Consider the following 19,918-nt stretch of genomic DNA (forward strand, 5'->3'; position numbering starts at 1 on the left):
ACTCATGCTGGTAGCTTCGAGAACACTGTCCCACCATCTCGTCCTCTGGCGTCCCCTTCTCCTTGTGCTCTCCATCTTTCCCAACATCAGGGTCTTTTCCAGGGAGTCTTCTCTTCTCTTGAGGTGGCCAAAGTCTTGGAGCCTCAGCTTCAGGATCTGTCCTTCCAGTGAGCACTCAGGGCTGATTTCCTTCAGAATGGATAGGTTTTACCTTCCTGCAGTCCATGGGACTCTCCAGAGTCCCCTCCAGCACCATAATTCAAAAGCATCAATTCTTCTGTGATCACCCTATATATAGAAATGAGCAAACCAGTGATATTTTAGGGAGCAGGCTAGCAGGCAGGGCCCATGACTTCCATCATAGGAGCCTACACAACCCAAAACACTCTTGCTGTATGTAGGTTTTATTTTATTGTTTTTTTATCTTATATTTTGGAAATGTACATCCAGTTTTGTTTTCCTTTAAAAAAATTTTTTGGGGGGGCAAGAGAGTGGGGCCCTAAGCCATAGCTTGTTTAGTAAAGGGACCCCTGACCATTAGGTCCAGTCATGACCAACTCTGGGGTTGCGGTGCTCATCTCGCTTTATTGGCCGAGGGAGCAGGCGTACAGCTTCCGGGTCATGTGGTCAGCATGACTAAGCCGCTTTTGGCGAACCAGAGCAGCGCACGGAAACGCCGTTTACCTTCCCGCCAGAGCGGTACCTATTTATCTACTTGCACTTTGACGTGCTTTCGAACTACTAGGTTGGCAGGAGCAGGCTTATATGTAAATCCGGCACTGGCCTGGGGGGGTTAGTGGAAGGCTGGTGCCTTTGGTGGGGGGCACATCACATTCCTGCTGAGACAGTTTGTGCATCTGTGGTCCCCTGCTCCCCGAACTCAGCTCTCACCTAAAAGCTGTCCGCATGAAACAGCAGCTACACTTCGTTTGGGCCTCCCTTTTGCAGCCCCTTCCCTAAGACTGCACCCAATCACAAAATATGTCTAGAATATATTGCTTTTTAAAAGTTGCTGCTCTCACTGGGGGGGGGGGGGGGATAACTATTCTCTATTCGTTACTGTCGGAGAGAAATATTCCAAGGGAACCCGGAAGATGTGCAGTGCGACCCATATCACATTTATTATGTCTATGTTCAACAAGAAGAGGAAGTGGGCGGAGCTCAGGGACCGGAAAAGGAACTTCTGCTGCCCTTTCCCCACGTTGTTGATTCTGGTGCTGGTTTCCCCAGGACTTTTGCAGAGCCTGGTTTTTGCTGTCTGTGAAGCCGCTGCAGGTCAGTTGGTGGTTGGGGTGTTTCTTTGGGGGGCAAATATTTCTTTCCTCTGGCTTCCCTGTCTCCTTTGTTTCTATTTGTTAGATCCAGCCCCCAATTTTTAAAAAAAAAATAATTATTGAGTTTTCCACTTAAATCATATTCACATTTTGTTACATAATTCTATGACTTAATATATTACTCTGTAAGAGCACCGATCTCCTTCCCTCCCCTCCCTCTTTCTGACTTCCACATAACTTTCCATATTCTTCGCATTTCTATAAGCACTTATTTACCCATTGTCAAATTATAATACTTCCCCTTATTATCAGTAAATCAGTTCCTTATACAGTGGTACCTCGGGTTACAGACGCTTCAGGTTACAGACTCCGCTAACCCAGAAATAGTGCTTCAGGTTAAGTACTTTGCTTCAGGATGAGAACAGAAATCGTGCTCCGGCGGCGTGGCCCCATTAGCTAAAGTGGTGCTTCAGGTTAAGAACAGTTTCAGGTTAAGTACGGACCTCCGGAACGAAATAAGTACTTAACCCGAGGTACCACTGTATTAGTTACAGGGAATCGCACTTGGGGATAATGTTGACCTACCCCATTCCTGCTTGTATACCTCCCACGGGCCTTTGGCCGGTCAACGTAAGACTAGGAAGCTGGACTCGAGGCGCCTTTGCTTGATCCAGCTGGGCTCTTCTTCCTTGATCACTTACCAAAGAGCTGTCTGTACTTTTCAATGAAATCAAGATACTTCACTGAGCCCGGTTAATAATAATAATAATAGTTTATTTGGACCCCGCCCATCTGGCTGGGTTTCCCCAGCCACTCTGGGCAGCTTCCAACAGAGATTAAAATTACATTAAAACATCAGTCATGAAAAACTTCCCTAAACAGGGCTGCCTTCAGATGTCTTCTAAAGTCAGATAGTTGTTTATCTCTTTGACATCTGGTGGGAGGGCGTTCCACAGGGCGGGCGCCACCACCGAGAAGGCCCTCTGCCTGGTTCCCTGTAACTTCGCTTCTCACAGTGAGGGAACCACCAGAAGACCCTCAGAGCTGGACCCCAGTGTCCAGGCTGAATGATGGGGGTGGAGACGCTTCTTCAGGTATAATGGTTATAATATTCGTAGTGGTAATAGCCCATGAAAACTTTTTCCTATCCTCCTTTGTGCATTTATATGTCAGGTATATATAGCAAGTGCTAAAGAGACACAGTAAACAGTTTCAAAAATACATATTTTTGTTGCATCATTATTTGAAAAGCCAGGTTTATGCCAGGGCGGGGTGTATGACCTCAGGTAATACTGTCAAAATTTTCTGTACAGTAGATTTCCAGCAGAGTGTGTGTCCCCTTACCTTCTAAGTAGAGATGGCAGTAATTGCAGCTGGGGTGTTTTCCATGGGCCCAGCCATTACACTCCCATAAACTGACATAATAATAATGATAATAATAATTTTATTATTCTTACCCCGCCCGTGTGGGTTGCCGCAGCCACTCTGGGCGGCTGCCAACACTCATTAAAACATTCAACATTGATAAACCTCCCTGAAAAGGACTGCCTTCAGATGTCTTCTGAAGGTTGTATAGTTACTTATCTCCTTGTCATCTGATGGAAGGGTGTTCCACAACATGACTACATTGGCAGAAAGTATGCTATCTATCCATTTAACTATTCTATCCTGCCAATTAGCTACATAGGATTATCTTCTCGTCCGTTTCCCCCATTGCTAGTGGTGTTGTCAAATATTTGGCAGGGCACAATGCATGGTTTGGCGGGGGCTGCATTTTCCTTCTTAGGTCACAAGTGGTCTGGACCACATATTCTGCAAAGTCACTGGCTGAACTGCTTCCTCCTCCTCCCCAACTGAAACGAAGACTGCAGTCTTGGGGTATATCTGCTGACATTAATCCTGCATTCAGGCAGCTTCTTCTCTTCCCCCTTCTTGCCTTCTCTGCGGTCTCTTTTTGCTTAGAGGCAAACCCAGAAATAGTGCTTCAGGTTAAGAACTTTGCTTCAGGATGAGAACAGAAATCGTGCGGCAGCGGGAGGCCCCATTAGCTAAAGTGGTGCTTCAGGTTAAGAACAGTTTCAGGTTAAGAACGGACCTCCGGAACGAATTAAGTACTTAACCCGAGGTACCACTGTATCTGCATTGTGCATAGGAGGCTTGCGATGCTTCCTAAGTGTTTAAGGACAATCGTGATGCTGATTATTTATTAAATTTGTATACTGCCCTTTACCCGCAGGTCTCGGGGGGGGTTACGACCTGTAATCACAATATAAAAACACATAATAAAAATAAAAGCAAAAACAACCCAATAACCACCACCCCATCCCATTTTAAAAGGGCAGCCAGTGAAGAAATGGCCCATTCTCGTGTTGCTAAACTCCGGACCTTTCGTGGAGGAGGCACACGACGGAGGGCCTCAGAAGATGATCCTTGGGTTCAGGGAGGTTCATTTGGAAAGAGGTATTGTGGTCCTGAGCCGTGTAAGGTTTTGTAGGTCTAAACCAGCACTTTGAATTGGGCCCGGAACCTAACTGGTTTATAATTGATTATCATGTGTTTAGCTAAGCCTCTCTCTGACCTGTCAGGAGTAAGGATGGACCAATGGTACCAAATAGTATGGGAAACAGCCCTACTAGAAAAATTAACCAATAAACTGAAACTGACACGGGGACAAATAGAAGAAGACGCCTTCACCCCGGTATGGCTCCCCTTTATAACGTACACAGCCCAACAAGACAATGACAATTATCCACCAACAGCATACAAATCAATATGGCTAACCTGACCCAAAACACCCACCCACCCCACTCACACATGAAAGCAAAGACCACCACAGCCAACCACAAATGAACAACCACACCCCAGGCCAACCCCAACCTCTCTCACCACCAAAGGAACACAAGTGAACAGCAGAGAACCTGCACAAGCAACATTGACACCAAACCCTACATATAGTAAGTAAAATAGAAACATCGCCACCTGACACCCCCCCCATCTTCCCCACCCCACCTCTTTCCCCCTTTTCTTCCTAATGTCTCAACAAATGAAACTGTTTTGTAAAAATGTTACATGGGGAAAATAATAATAATAATAATAATAATAATAATAATAATAATAATAATAATTATTATTATTTTATTTATACCCCACCCTCCCCAGCCAAGACCGGGCTCAGGGCGGCTAACAACCAATAATAAAAACAAGTTGATTAAAATACAATTTAAAAGATTAAGGTACAACATTAAAACATTAGGGTGCGGCCTCTTCATAGGAGGAGAAAGGAAAAAGAAAGAGGGGGAGGGAATCAAATTGATACCAAGCCAAAGGCCAGGCAGAACAACTCTGTCTTACAGGCCCTGCAGAAAGAGATCAGATCCTGCAGGGCCCTGGTCTCATGAGACAGAGCGTTCCACCAGGCCAGAGCCAGTGTTGAAAAGGCCCTGGCTCTGGTTAAGGCTAATCTGACTTCCTTAGGGCCTGGGACCTCTAGGGTGTTGTTATATATGGACCTTAAGGTCCTCCGTGGGGCATACCGGGAGAGGTGGTCCTGTAGGTACGAGGGTCCTAGACCCTGAAGGGCTTTAAAGGTCAAAAGCAGCACCTTAAATCTGACCCTGTACTCCACCGGGAGCCAGTGCAGCTTCAAAAGCACTGGGTGAATATGCTCCCATGGCAAAGACCCCGTGAGGAGCCTCGCTGCAGCATTCTGCACCCGCTGGAGTTTCTGGGACAGCTTCAAGGGCAGCCCCGCGTAGAGCGAATTACAGTAGTCAAGCTATACGAGAGAGAGACATTGCACACACTTTTGTAAATCAAGAAAATCTTTAATAACAATAATAAATGAAGCTAAGCTTCTCTCTCTCTGGCCATTTGCGTGTAGGAGGAAAGATGGTGCGCAAGTTGAAGTTCCACGAGCAGAAACTCCTCAAAAAGCTGGACCTGGTGAACTGGGAGGCTGCCTCCGGGAACCTTGCCGAGCTGCGAGTGCTCCGCCGCTTCCGCTTGCAGCGCAGGGAGGACTACACCCGCTACAACCAGCTGAGCCGTGCGGTTCGGGAGCTGGCCCGCCGCATCCGGGACCTCGGCGAAGCGCCGGAGTCGGCGGCTTTCCGGGCTCGGAGCACTGCTGCTCTCTTAGAGAAGCTGTATGCCATGGGGTTGGTGGCCTCCAAAAGCTCCCTGGAGCTGTGTGACCGCGTCTCGGCCTCCTCCTTCTGCCGCCGCCGCCTGCCTTGCCTGCTCTTGAAGCTCCGTATGGCCCAGAACTTGAAATCGGCCGTCACCTTTGTGGAGCAGGGGCACGTGCGGGTAGGGCCCGAGGTCGTGACGGACCCAGCCTTCTTGGTGACTCGGGCGATGGAGGACTTCATCACCTGGACCGACTCCTCTCGCATCCGCCAGCATGTGCTCAACTACAATCAGGAACGGGATGATTTTGATTTGGCTTGCTAATTATCTTTTTTTTTTTTTAAAGTGGGGGCACCTTTCCCCAATTTGTTAACCTGACTTACCGTATTTTTCGATCTGTAAAATGCACCCGACCATAAGATGCTACTAGTTTTTAGAGGAGGAAAACAGGGAAAAAATATTCTGAATCAAATGTTGTATAAACTACCGTATTTAATAAACAACCAGTATATCAGAATCATATTACAGCCATGTAAAGTGAACAGCAGTCGACAGTGGCATTAAGAACCATCATCACTGTCATTAACAAATGAAGGGAGACTTTAAGGTTTGAGTACTCTCCTAGTCTTCTGTGAACCCCAAGAACTCATCACTGCTAGAGTCAGAATTTATGAAGCTCAGTTGCTCACAATCACTGACATCACTTTCTTCGCTATCTTGATGTAAAATACCATCTTCGCGTGCAAGCCCCCTTTTCCACCCTCCTCCTCTCCATCCCTTTCACCCAAACTCCTCAGGTGACGTCTGCAATTTCTCCCCTTCGCTGCTCCCTCTCCTTTGCCCTCTACCATGACTCTCCACTCATGGCAACCTACAGTACCTCCTCTCCCTTCACCCAGCTTCTTGGTCCCCCTCCTCTCCATCCTCTTCCTCCCCTCTCTCAGCGAACAGCCTGCCCGCTGCTCCAAAGCTTGAGGGGAAGGGGCAGGCTGCTGGCAGAGCAGAATCCCCAACCCCCATTCAGCAGCCCAGCCCAGGCGCACAGCCTGCCCACTGCTCCAAAGCTTCCCAGGGCTGCAGGGGGGAGCCGAGGCTGCCGGCAGAGCAGCGCAGCTCCCCCACCACCACCAAAGAGCAGCCCAAGAGCGTGTCGCACTCCGGCAGTTTGGGTCCAGGGACCACACATTCGCTCCATAAGATGCACAGACATTTCCCCTTACTTTTTAAGAGGGGAAAAGTGTGTCTTATGGAGCGAAAAATACGGTATTTATTAAATTTGTACGCTGCCCTTCATCCGAAGATCACAGGGCGGTTCACAACATAAGAATGCCAAATTCATACAGAATAAAACAAAAACATCCATCTCTTGTGTGATCCTTGTGGACCACAGGGGTAGGTAGGGCTGGAATGCTTAGCCCAGATAATCTCCAAGGGCCCCAACATTTCCCCCACTTGGCAGTTAATGCCCTGATTAATGTGGATAGTCTTGATATTTTGGAGGGTAACTGTTTACCGCTGCTTGCAATAGTGACTCTGCTGTCTGGGTTGTGTCTGTAGATCCTAAAGATGCCTGAATCTTATATTCATTTTTTAAAAAAATATCATTTTTGTCCAACATTAATCTAAGTAAGATAAAAACATGACATAAATAAAAAAAGAAAAGAAAGAGGTAATAAAAAAGAGATAGAAAAGAGTTTCAAGAGGAAATAGAAAAGGTAGTGTTCAGAGATTAAAGAACTTCCAATTCTTCATCTGTCTGCTATATATAAATAATGTGGCTGGGGAAGCCCAGCCAGATGGGTGGGGTATAAATAATAAATTATTCTTATTAACCACTTCATACATGCCAATGTAACACCTAACAAAACCACTTTCTATAAACAAACATTATCTTCCATCCCCAAATCCAAATGTCATTATTTCATTTTCTCATCACTTCATTTTCTTATATCTTATATTCCGATGGCAAAGGTTGAACTGCATTTTCCTTTAGGGGAAAAAACAAAATGACAGGCTTGGGACTTGGATAACACACACAGAGAGAGAGAGTCTCCACCAGAGGGAGGTGGTAGACTAAAAGCTGTCGGCGCATGCTTGGAAAAGCAAATGTGCTGGCTGGCAAAACAACACTCCATACAAATACTCTATATCAAACATTCTCTGTGTCATAGACATCTTACAGGAGCACACCAGAAGTGAAATAACAGATTATATTTGACTGCTCCCTAGCAAACAACCCCAAATCTTGATCCATCTTTAATTAAAAAGCCAACAACCAGTATCATTCACTTCTGATCGCGGGCTGGATGGCTGCCCACAAGTAATCCACACAGCAATTCTTTTCAAGAATCCCCCCGCCCTCCCCTGGCACGTCGGCAAAATAATTTCCTCTCTGTCTCTATGGTGACACGTTCCTTGATAGTACAGCAGAAGTCATTCCGCTGCCGAATTTCTTGGCTGGTACCTCAGTCTTTGAATCGATGCTTAGTGTTTGTGCATTTCTGTCTCACTGCTCTGCTGTGCTGGCCCCAGTTGTGAGCCAAAAACCTTCCCCTCCCTCAATATTTCTCACTCTCACAGTAGCTTTGCCACCATAATGCATTTTGAGATGTCTGTTACGGTTGGGATAAGCGAGATTAGCGTTCTGTGTGTTTCACTGTCACTCAATATGTTTAGAACTTTTGTCGTCTTTTTGTAAAATGGATATTGGCTTTTGCCAAGTTTAAAACAGAACCATGCACCTATCAATTGCTTCTGAAAACAACAACAACAATAATAATTTTATTTATACTACGCCCTTCCCGGTTCAGAAAACTGGGCTCAGGGCGGCTAACAAATTTAAAACACTTAACTGATGCAATAAAAAACAGCATAAAATACAGTATAAAACGTGAACAACAATAAATTCTGAATTCAAAAAACAATTTAGGGGGAAAACCCATCCAATAAACATTAGATGATCACCAGGGCTAGCTGGCTAAATTAGTCCTATTTGGGCCAGCGACGACAACAGGGGAGAATTAGCTGTGGGATCCCAGAGCGGGTAATCTTCATAAAAAGGGAAGGGGGAGGGAAGGAAGGGGAATAAAAGATCATGCTAAGTTCAAATTGAAAGCCAGGAGTAATAGCTCTGTCTCACAGGCCCTGCAGAAGGAAGTTAAATCCTGCAGGGCCCTGGTCTCATGGGACAGAGCATTCCAGCAAGTCGGAGCCATCACTGAGAAGGCCCTGGCCCTACATAACAACGTGTAGCCACAGAATATGATTCTTTGGCTACCCGTTATTTCCTTATTGCATTTATATGCCACCACTCCTCCAGGGAGCTCAAGGTGGTGTATTTAGTACACCTTTTCCCCATTTTATCCTCGCTGCAACCCTGCAAGGTAAGTTAGGCTGAGAGTGGGTGACTGAACCAAGGTCACTTGGGGAGCTACGTGGCCGAGTGGGGAATCGAACCCTGGTCTCCCAGGGCCTAGTCAGATGCTAACAACTACGCCATACCAGGCAAGGCGATTTATGATCCATTCCATGGCGTTCTAAAACGCTTGTTAAGTTAACTTTCAATGGGTTTTGAGCCTGTTTGAAAGCTCAGATTGAAATTCTGTATGCAATTTAGGGTTGAATCCAGTGCGGAATACACCCCATGAAGTTAATATACATGACTAACCTAAATTTCAGGACGCAGGTGGCGCTGTGGGTTAAACCACAGAGCCTAGGATCAGAAGGTCGGCGGTTTGAATCCCTGCAACGGGGTGAGCTCCCGTTGCTCTGTCCCTGCTCCTGCCAACCTAGCAGTTCAAAAGCATGTCAAAGTGCAAGTAGATAAATAGGTACCGCTCCGGCGGGAAGGTAAATGGCATTTCCGTGCGCTGCTCTGGTTCACCAGAAGCGGCTTAGTCATGCTGGCCACATGACCCGGAAGCTGTACGCCGGCTCCCCATCAGCCTCTGCCACTATGGCCAGTGATCAGAGCTGATAAGAGCTGTAGTTCCGAAACATCTGGAGGGCCACGGCCTCTGCATTCCTGTCAAAATGAATTCCAAAGGGTTAAGTCAGTTGTAAATGAAAAACAAACAAATGTGGCACTTGTAGACAAAGAGATCTGTGTGACACAGGCATTGTTGATACTTCATCAGAATAATGAAGCAAGCTGTAATTTGTGACAGTAGGAACAGTCAAACTCCAATTCCCATCAGCCCCAGTTGGCATTGCTGATGGTCAGGGAGTTGGTAGTCCCCCCAAAGCATTGTGCGGGCACAAAGTTGCCTCGCCTTGATTTATAGCCTAATGAACCTGTCATTTTAGACCCTGCTGTGTCCCCAAGAAAATGGTCAGAATGTTTGTCCTTTTCTAGCCTAAAACATTTGCATCTGCAACCAACTTCACCCAACATGCACCCAAATCACAGCTTATACTTTTACAAGCAAGAGGCTGTGTTGTCTTTAATGACTGCCTACGAGACAGAAGCGGGACGCGGGTGGTGCTGTGGGTTAAACCACAGAGCCTAGGACGTGCCGATCAGAAGGTCGGTGGTTCAAATCCCCACGACGGGGTGAGCTCCCGTTGCTCGGTCCCTGCTCCTGCCAACCTAGCAGTTCGAAAGCACGTCAGAGTGCAAGTAGATAAATAGGTCCCGCTCCGGCAGGAAGGTAAACGGCGTTTCCATGCGCTGCTCTGGTTTGCCAGAAGCGGCTTAGTCTTGCTGGCCACATGACCCAGAAGCTGTACGCCGGCTCCCTCGGCCAGTAAAGCGAGATGAGCGCCGCAACCCCAGAGTCGTCCGCGACTGGACCTAATGGTCAGGGGTCCTTATATCTTTAACCTAAATTTCAGTGCGTCTGCTCTGAACTGGTTGCAATCGCTATTAACAAAATTGTGTCGGGCAAGCTTGGAATTTATTCTGAATAAGCACGGAGTGGGCTATAAGAGGTTTTTGAACAGGTCGCTTGCTATTGCCTGCAGCAAGTAAAATGAAATTGCTTTGCATCTGACACACACATGTGCAAATGTGCAAGGGTTAAGTTACCTTTCTGTCAGCTGTTGTAGAAATGGGAAAACCTGAGATGCCCTTCAGATAGTTATTGGGCTCTGACCCCCATCAGCCTCTACCACTATGGCCAGTGATCAGGGCTGATAAGAGCTGTAGTTCCGAAACATCTGGAGGGCCACGGCCTCTGCATTCCTGTCATTTGTTGTTGTTGTTTAGTCATTTAGTCGTGTCCGACTCTTCGTGACCCCCTGGACCAGAGCACGCCAGGCACTCCTGTCTTCCACTGCCTCCCACACTTTGGTCAAACTCATGCTGGTAGCTTCGAGAACACTGTCCCACCATCTCGTCCTCTGTCGTCCCCTTCTCCTTGTGCCCTCCATCTTTCCCAACATCAGGGTCTTTTCCAGGGAGTCTTCTCTTCTCATGAGGTGGCAAAAGGATTGGATCCTCAGCGTCAGGATCTGTCCTTCCAGTGAGCACTCAGGGCTGATTTCCTTCAGAATGGATAGGTTTGATCTTCTTGCAGTCCATGGGACTCTCAAGAGTTTCCTCCAGCACCATAATTCAAAAGCATCAGTTCTTTGGCGATCAGCCTTCTTTATGGTCCAGCTCTCACTTCCATACATCACTACTGGGAAAACCATAGCTTTAACTAGACGGACCTTTGTCGGCAAGGTGATGTCTCTGCTTTTTAAGATGCTGTCTAGGTTTGTCATTGCTTTTCTCCCAAGAAGCAGGGTTTAGTCTGTAAATGAAAAACGAAAAACATACAAACGTGGCACTTGTAGACAAAGAGATCTGTGTGACACAGGCATTGTTGATACTTCAGAATAATGAAGCAAGCTGTAATTTGTGACAGTAGGAACAGTCAAACTCCAATTCCCATCAGCCCCAGTTGGCATCGCCGGTGGTCAGGGAGTTTGTAGTCCCCCAAAGCACTGTGCCTAATGAACCTGTCATTTTAGACCCTGCTGCATCCCTAAGAAAATGTTCAGAATGTTTGTCCTTTCCTAGCCTGAAACATTTGCATCTGCAACCAACTTCACCCAACATGCACCCAAATCACAGCTTATACTTTTACGGGCAAGAGGCTGTGTTGTCTTTAATGACTGCCTACGAGACAGAAGCGGGACGCGGGTGCTGCTATGGGTTAAACCACAGAGCCTAGGACTTGCCAATCAGAAGGTCGGCGGTTCGAATCTCCGCGACGGGGTGAGCTCCCCTTGCTCGGTCCCTGCTCCTGCCAACCTAGCAGTTCGAAAGCACGTCAAAGTGCAAGTAGATAAACAGGTCCCGCTCCGGCGGGAAGGTAAACGGTGTTTCCGTGTGCTGCTCTGGTTCGCCAGAAGCGGCTTAGTCCTGCTGGCCACATGACCCGGAAGCTGTACACCGGCTCCCTTGGCCAATAAAGCGAGATGAGCATCGCAACCCCAGAGTCGGTCACGACTGGACCTAATGGTCAGGGGTCCCTTTACCTTTACCTTACGAGACAGAAACCAGCAGGTACGATGTTTTCCTGGCCTGCAGATACACAGAGGAAGAAAACGGCACCTACTGATACCTGCCTGTCGTGGAGCTCTGCAAAAGCCGCACCTGTTCAGTGCGCAGGTGCCAGGCAAGTCGCTGCTGCCTTTTTGCAATCTCTTTCCAAGGCTTTGTGTTCACTGCGTAATTGGCACTCTGAATCTGTGGCTGCGCATAGCTGCAACCGGTGCATAATGAAGGTGGCTTTCTCTGACACGACGCAGCAGCAGCAGCAGCAGCCGCCCACGTGAGGCAAGCCCTTTCTGCAACGCTGCCTGGCAACTGAGAGCTCCTTCTGCTAGTCATTTGCTATCACGTTCCCACTGCAGAGGCTTATGCCAGCATTCCTGGTTCCGTGGTGGCTAAAGTACAAGTGGGATGGTACATCTGAACCTTCCTCGTTCCAGCTTTCTCCAACTCCACTAACTGATCACCTTTCACCTGTGTAAGCCTTTGCATATCAGTAATGGACTGTGTCAGGCAGAAGGTCTTTGGCAATCACTTCTAGCCAAGCAAGATTGTCTTCCATGAACACGGTCTTAACAGTGAGTCCATAAGTGACTGTGGAGGCCAGTTCTGGATCCACACGTCCTTCCACAGTGGGGACAGAGGTTTCCAGGTGGGAGTTGATCACGGTGGGGTTTTGCCAAAGTGCCTTCCTCTTAGCACGTTTCGCCTTTTCGTCCTGAGTTTGAATGTCTTCAAAGTCCATGTTACAGGTAGGTAGCCGTGTTGGTCTGTCGTAGTCGAAACAAAATAAATTCCTTCCAGTAGCACCTTGGAGGCCAACTATGTTTGTTATTTGTATGAGCTTTCGTGTGCATACACACTTCTTCAGATACTTCTTCAGGTATCTGAAGAAGTGTGCATGCACACAAAAGCTCATACCAATAACAAACTTACTTGGTCTCTAAGGTGCTACTGGAAGGAATTTTTTTATTTTGTTTCAAAGTCTATGACACCTTTGGTAAAGGCTGTTCTCCAACTGGAGCTCTCGCAGGCCAGTTTACCAACTGTTGTTGTTTATACTTTGTTTTTTTAAAAAATATTTGTCTTGAGAGAGACTTATAAACGCCATCTCCAACTCCTCAAAAGATTCCATCAATGGTGTCTCCCAAAAAATTTATACACATCACTTGGGAAGACAGGCAAACTAATGCCAGTGTACTGGAAGAAGCAAAGGTCACCAGTGTCGAAGCAATGGTTCTCCAACATCAACTTCATTGGACTGGTCATGTTGTGCAGATGCCTGATTATCGTCTTCCAAAGCAACTATTCTATTCCGAACTTAAACATGGGAAGCGTCATGCTGGTGGTCAACAAAAGAGGCAGAAGTTAATAGTGTTTTCTTCAACCTTTTAAGGACAGTGCTAGATCTTGCTGTTCATTTTCAAGGTCCTTTAACAGTTATTATCGGGTGGCCAGGAAACGAGAAGAAAGTTGGTGCATCTTGCATACCTTCTTCATCTGTTTTTCTTTGTCTTGTAGAATCATAGAATCATAGAGTTGGAATAGACCACAAGGGCCATCGAGTCCAACCCCCTGCCAAGCAGGAAACACCATCAGAGCACTCCTGACATATGGTTGTCAAGCCTCTGCTTAAAGACCTCCAAAGAAGGAGACTCCACCACACTTCTTGGCAGCAAATTCCACTGTCGAACAGCTCTTACTGTCAGGAAGTTCTTCCTAATGTTTAGGTGGAATCTTCTTTCTTGTAGTTTGGATCCATTGCTCCGTGTCCGCTTCTCTGGAGCAGCAGAAAACAACCTTTCTCCCTCCTCTATGTGACATCCTTTTATATATTTGAACATGGCTATCATATCACCCCTTAACCTCCTCTTCTCCAGGCTAAACATGCCCAGCTCCCTTAGCCGTTCCTCATAAGGCATCGTTTCCAGGCCTTTGACCATTTTGGTTGCCCTCCTCTGGACACGTTCCAGTTTGTCAGTGTCCTTCTTGAACTGTGGTGCCCAGAACTGGACACAGTACTCCAGGTGAGGTCTGACCAGAGCAGAATACAGTGGCACTATTACTTCCTACAAACATGAGCCTGACCAAACTGCGGGAGGCGGTGGAAGACAGGAGTGCCTGGCGTGCTCTGGTCCATGGGGTCACGAAGAGTCGGACACGACTAAACGACTAAACAACAACAATTACTTCCCTTGATCTAGATGCTATACTCCTACTGATGCAACCCAGAATTGCATTGGCTTTTTTAGCTGCCGCGTCACACTGTTGGCTCATGTCAAGTTTGTGGTCAACCAAGACTCCTAGATCCTTTTCACATGTACTGCTCTCAAGCCAGGTGTCCCCCATCTTGTATTTGTGCCTCTCTTTTTTTTTTGCCCAAGTGCAATACTTTACATTTCTCCCTGTTAAAGTTCATCTTGTTTGTTTTGGCCCAGTTCTCTAATCTGTCAAGGTCGTTTTGAAGTGTGATCCTGTCCTCTGGGGTGTTAGCCACCCCTCCCGGTTTGGTGTCATCTGCAAATTTGATCAGGATGCCCTTGAGTCCATCATCCAAGTCGTTGATAAAGATGTTGAATAAGACCGGGCCCAAGACAGAACCCTGTGGCACCCCACTAGTCACTCTTCTTGTGGTTGTTACATTCTCACGGCTGCTTCCTGTTGCCGCTACCACACTTCCTTTGCTTCCTCCCAGCTCTTCCACCTGTTTTTCTCTAGTATGCAATCTGAATATACTTTGGCCTGCTAAAGTTGCCCATGTTCTTAAATTAGAACCATGCCTTTGTTAAGCCTCCCCCCTCCCAAAAATGCATGCACGCTCTCACACACGCAGAGTTCTTAGCATTATTATGATGGAAGATTGGGTTAAATTATGGAAAACTGACTTTAAAATTACAGATTGTTCCCTATTGAAGGAGAATTACATGATGTACAGATGGTACACAACACCAGTGCAATTAGGGAAAATGTACAAAACTAGTTCAAATATATGTTGGAAGTGTAAGGAAAAGGAGGGAACATTTTATCATATGTGGTGGGATTGTAAGGCAATCATTTTGGGAAATGATATACAATGAATTGAAGAAAATGTTCCATTTAACATTTGTTAAAAAACCCGAGGCATTTTTGTTGGGGATCGTAGGGAAAGACCTGCCAAAAAAGTTGAAAAAACATCTTCATGTATGCGACAACAGCCGCGAGAGTTCTGGTAGCACAAGGATGGAAGACTGAAGAAACCCCAACTAAAGAATCATGGCAAGAAAAATTGATGGACTATGCAGAACTGGCAAAACTGACATATAAGCTACGGGACAAGGATAACTGACTTTAAGGATGAATGGGAACCTTTCACAAAGTATCTGAAGACGCAACAAAGCGAACTGGACTCCTTGGCAGGTTTTGAATAAACATTCACAATTTTTTTACTGATAATAATCAGCTAAACAGTTTGAGGATCTATACAACTTTGTAACATGCAGAAAATAGCATTATTGGAGAAACCAAAGAACTGAGGGAAGACGGGGGGGTGGGGTGGGATGGGGTTCCGTGGGGGGGGGAGAAAAAATGGGGGGGGGGATAAGGATATGTTTTTGGATAATATGTTTTGTTATAACTTTGAATAATAATAAAAAAGAGTTCTTAGCATTAGATCAGACCAAAAACATTCTGCAGGACGGCTCAGCTCTTCCGCAAGGCTTGAAAAAGGCACCAACATTTTGTCACATTCATTGCAGTAATGATTCCAACCTGACCTGGTAGAAAACTAACGGTCTTCATTCACAGAGGTTGAACTGTAAACATTCCGATAGCTTTTTGCTCCCTGAGTGGTTGGAATGTTGTTGAACGTTCTGTGCCATCCCACTAGCCCAGGTGATTGATATCATAGGCTATACCACCACAGGAACAATGCAATACGGACGAGGGTGCAAGACACCTTTCCATTCCCAGAATGGTTCAGGTGTCACAGATCCCCTGAATAGCCAACGATTTATTTTATCTACTTTTAAATTAAATTAATAAGCTTAATAATTGATCTGTGATCAAAATAATAATAATAATAAATTTTATTTATATCCCGCCCTCCCCAGCCGAAGCCGGGCTCAGGGCGGCTAACAACAATAAAACAGTACAAAAGTACAGCACAAACGACACTCTAAAATCATTCATTATAAAATTAATTAATTCAAGCCACTGGCAACCATTGGGCCAGAGCTCCGCGAAGATTGCCGAGGGAGGGAGTCAGGCTGTGCCCTGGCCAAAGGCCTGGTGGAACAGCTCTGTCTTGCAGGCCCTGCGGAAAGATGTCAAGTCCCGCAGGGCCCTGGTCTCTTGTGACAGAGTGTTCCACCAGATCGGAGCCACAGCCGAAAAAGCCCTGGCTCTAGTTGAGGCCAGCCTAACTCCTCTGTGGCCTGGGACCTTCAAGATGTTTTTATTTGAAGACCGTAAGTTTCTCTGTGGGGCATACCAGGAGAGGCGGTCCCGTAGGTACGAGGGTCCTAGGCCGTATAGGGCTTTAAAGGTTAAAACCAGCACCTTAAACCTGATCCTGTACACCACCGGGAGCCAGTGCAGCTGGTATAGCACCGGGTGAATGTGATCTCGCAGCGAAGACCCCATAAGGAGTCTCGCTGCAGCATTCTGCACCCGCTGGAGTTTCTAGGTCAGTCTCAAGGGCAGCCCCACGTAGAGCGAGTTACAATAATTCAGTCTGGAGGTGACCGTCGCGTGGATCACAGTGGCTAGGTCAGGGCGAGAGAGGTAAGGAGACTCTTCTTCATGTGCTTCCTTCATGAGAGGTCCGGAGGGTGGCAACACAAGAAAGGGCCTTTTCTGCAGTGGCTCCCTGTCTGTGGAATGATCTCCCCAGGGAGGCTTGCCTGGTACCTTCATCATACACCTTTAAAGGTAAAGGGACCCCTGACCATTAGGTCCAGTCGTGACCGACTCTGGGTTGTGGTGCTCATCTTGCTTTATTGGCCGAGGGAGCCGGTGTACAGCTTCTGGGTCATGTGGCCAGCATGACTAAGCCACTTCTGGCAAACCAGAGCAGCGCACGGAAATGCCGTTTACCTTCCCGCCGGAGTGGTACCTATTTATCTACTTGCACTTTGACGTGCTTTCGAACTGCTAGGTTGGCAGGAGCAGGGACTGAGCAACGGGAGCTCACCCCGTCGCGGGGATTCAAACTGCTGACCAAGTCCTAGGCTCTGTGGTTTAACCCACAGCGCCACCCGCGTCCCCACTCATACACCTTTAGGAGCCAGGTAAAAACATTTCTTTTCAACCAGGCCTTGGGCTGATTAATATTCAGTGGCCTGTTAAATTTGTTAGGGGAAGGGTTATTTTCATTTTTAAAAAACGAAAACCTTTTTTTTATTACTTCTATCATGCATTTTTATCTTGTGAACCATCCTGAGATCTTTGGATGAAGGGAGGCATATCAATTTTTAAAATAAGAATAATATACATTTTTATACCACCCTTCATCCAAGGATCACAGGGCAGTTTACAATATAGCAACACAGAAGCGCATAACATAGTAACAAATAAATACAGTCACACACATACTGAGTTTAAAAAGCCATAGATTGTTTAATTAGCCAAAGGCCTGGGAGAAGAGGAACGCTTTTCCTGGCGCCTAAAGATCTGTAAAGAAGGGGCCAGGCGAGTCTCCCCAAAGAGAGCATCCCGCAAGCAGGAGAATGCCACAAACTTCCCTGTGGACCTCATGTGGATAAAGCCTTGAGGTATTGTAGCCCTGAGCTGTTTAAGGCTTTGTAAGTCAAAACCAGCACTTTGAATTGGGCTGGAAAACTAACTGGCAGCCAGTGCAGTCAAGTCAGAATTGGTGTAATATGCTCAAAGTGTCTGGCACATCCACTGCCTCGCCTGCAGATGTAAAGGAGAAGAAGGGCTGTGTATTAGCCATGACAATGGAACTTCCATGTTCAGCAGCAGTATACCACGATACCAGCTACTGGGGAAGACTGCGGTCTTAATGTCCGGCTTTCAGACCCTCTAAGTGTCCCTATTTCCCAGGGACGTCCCTGATTTAGAGAAGCTGTCCCGGTTTCTGATTTGATCCCGAAATGTCCCACTTTTCCTTGTTGTTGTTTAGTCATTTAGTCGTGTCTGACTCTCCGTCACCCTCTGGACCAGAGCATGCCAGGCATTCCTGTCTTCCACTGCCTCCCGCAGTTTGGTCAAACTCATGCTGGTAGCTTTGAGAACACTGTCCAACCATCTCGTCCTCTGTCGTCCCCTTCTCCTTATGCCCTCCATCTTTCCCAACATCAGGGTCTTTTCCTTAGGATGTCACTATTTTCATTGGGAAAATGTTTCAGTGGAAAAATGTTGGAGGGTATGGAGTTATCTGCCCCCCCCCCAGCCGTCTGAAGGCAATCCTGTAGAGGGAAGTTTTTTTTAATGTTTTATTGTGTTTTTACATATGTTGGAAGCTGCGCAGAGTGGCTGGGGCAACTCAGCAAGATGTGTGGGGTATAAATAATAAAATTATCATTATGGAATGGGACGTCCCTATTTTCGTCAGAGAAATGTTGGAGGGCATGTGCTTTTCTGGGTGGCCGCTGTTGGCGACAGAGTGGGGGATGAGACATATTTTGGGTCCCACTCAGTCTCTTTAAGGTTTCCTTTAACCATTGTCCAAATGGGACCACACGACTTAGGAGCAGCTGCAAAGGCATCTAAGCCGGGGTCAGCAAACTTTTTCAGTCGTGGACCAGTCCACCGTCCCTCAGACTGAAGGAGGCGAGGACAGGTGACCCCACCTAGGCCCGAAGTCATCCCCCCCCCCCAACCAGGCCTCAAAACTGTCCAAAATTCCTTTTCTCTCTTTTAAAAATCCACAGCTAAAGTTTTCCTCTGCTTTGCTCACAAGATGCTGTTGCATAGGCAAACCGTTACTTTTATCAGTACGAGAGAACTTCAAAAAGGCTAATGAATAGTCCCAAGACAGGAGCTTTCTGTTCATGCTCAGGAAACTGAGGGGAGGGAACTGGAGGGGAATATTTGCTCTGTGCAAATGGCTGTGAACTTGTACTTGCTTTGTGAATTTATCACGCAGGTGCCTTCTGCCACCCCGGATGGCAGAATAAAGCTTTTTCTCTGATTTATCCCTTTGGTTTCGTTTGACTCCTTCTTCCCTCTCCCCAGGTGCAACCTTTTTCCTACCCGTGAAAAGAGGCCTAGAAAGGTTACAAGACCATGTGGTGGGCCGGACTATATTTTGAAGAAAGAAAAATGAACAAATTCCTATGTCCCACAAATCACCCAGAGATGCATTTTAAATAAATTCTACTCATAAATAAAATTCTATTCATGTAAAAACACGCGGATTCCCGGACCGCCCGTGGGCCGGATTTGGAAGGCGATTGGGCCGGATCCGGCCCCTGGGCCTACCCATGTGCAAAGGCATCTAAGCACCTTTCCACCCCTCGAGGAAAATGTCTCCACTGACACGCAGCTCTTATCCTATCTCGAGCAAAAATGGGGAGCTGTGCACAGTGTCTGCAGGCAATTGTTTTCACGGTTAAAGCAAACAGCGCGGTGATAAGGTGGTATACGCCCATGAAAAGCCCTGATAAGTGCAATAATTAAATAATCCACTGCCCACACACCAGAGCTGCGGAGGTTTGGCTGATCCCCTAATTACTCTGACAGAATCAGACTTCTTCCTTGGACCGTGATAAGATAGGGCTGTAATTTTATCTCTTGTTTTCTTCATGCCTGGGAAAGGCTGTAATGCCGAGAGGCTAAGTGTCTCGGGGAAAGTTATACAATATGCAGACCATCCTTTAGCAGAAGATTGTCAAAGCTTTGCATTGTGGGGGTGGCTGGTATCAGCCTGCCTGTAAGATTAGCACCACATGTTAAAAACAAAAAGCCCACCAAACCAAATAAACTTTAAAAAACTGGCACCAGGCTCACGTTAAGGTTAGCACTTTCCGGGGGGGGGGGCGGGGGGGGAGAGAGAAAAATTTGTATTTTATCAGGGGATTGATTTGTAAATATG

General features: G+C 46.7%; 1 protein-coding gene across 1 annotated transcript; it reads left to right on the forward strand.

Moving 5' to 3' along the window:
- The first annotated feature begins 1,140 nt into the window (after window positions 1–1,140).
- IMP3 (IMP U3 small nucleolar ribonucleoprotein 3) lies at window positions 1,141–7,307 on the forward strand. The gene is made up of 2 exons (XM_028727821.2): window positions 1,141–1,275; window positions 5,155–7,307. The coding sequence occupies exon 2, from the start codon at window positions 5,163–5,165 to the stop codon at window positions 5,724–5,726; it is 564 nt and encodes a 187-aa protein (XP_028583654.1). The 5' UTR covers window positions 1,141–1,275; window positions 5,155–5,162; the 3' UTR covers window positions 5,727–7,307.
- The last annotated feature ends 12,611 nt before the right edge of the window (window positions 7,308–19,918 follow it).

This window comes from Podarcis muralis, chromosome 1, assembly GCF_964188315.1.
Source record: "Podarcis muralis chromosome 1, rPodMur119.hap1.1, whole genome shotgun sequence".
Classification (NCBI taxonomy): domain Eukaryota; kingdom Metazoa; phylum Chordata; class Lepidosauria; order Squamata; family Lacertidae; genus Podarcis; species Podarcis muralis.

Bases quoted from the DNA above. Each gene is read 5' to 3' on its own strand.
- IMP3 (XM_028727821.2), top strand. From the start codon at position 5,163: ATGGTGCGCAAGTTGAAGTTCCACGAGCAGAAACTCCTCAAAAAGCTG.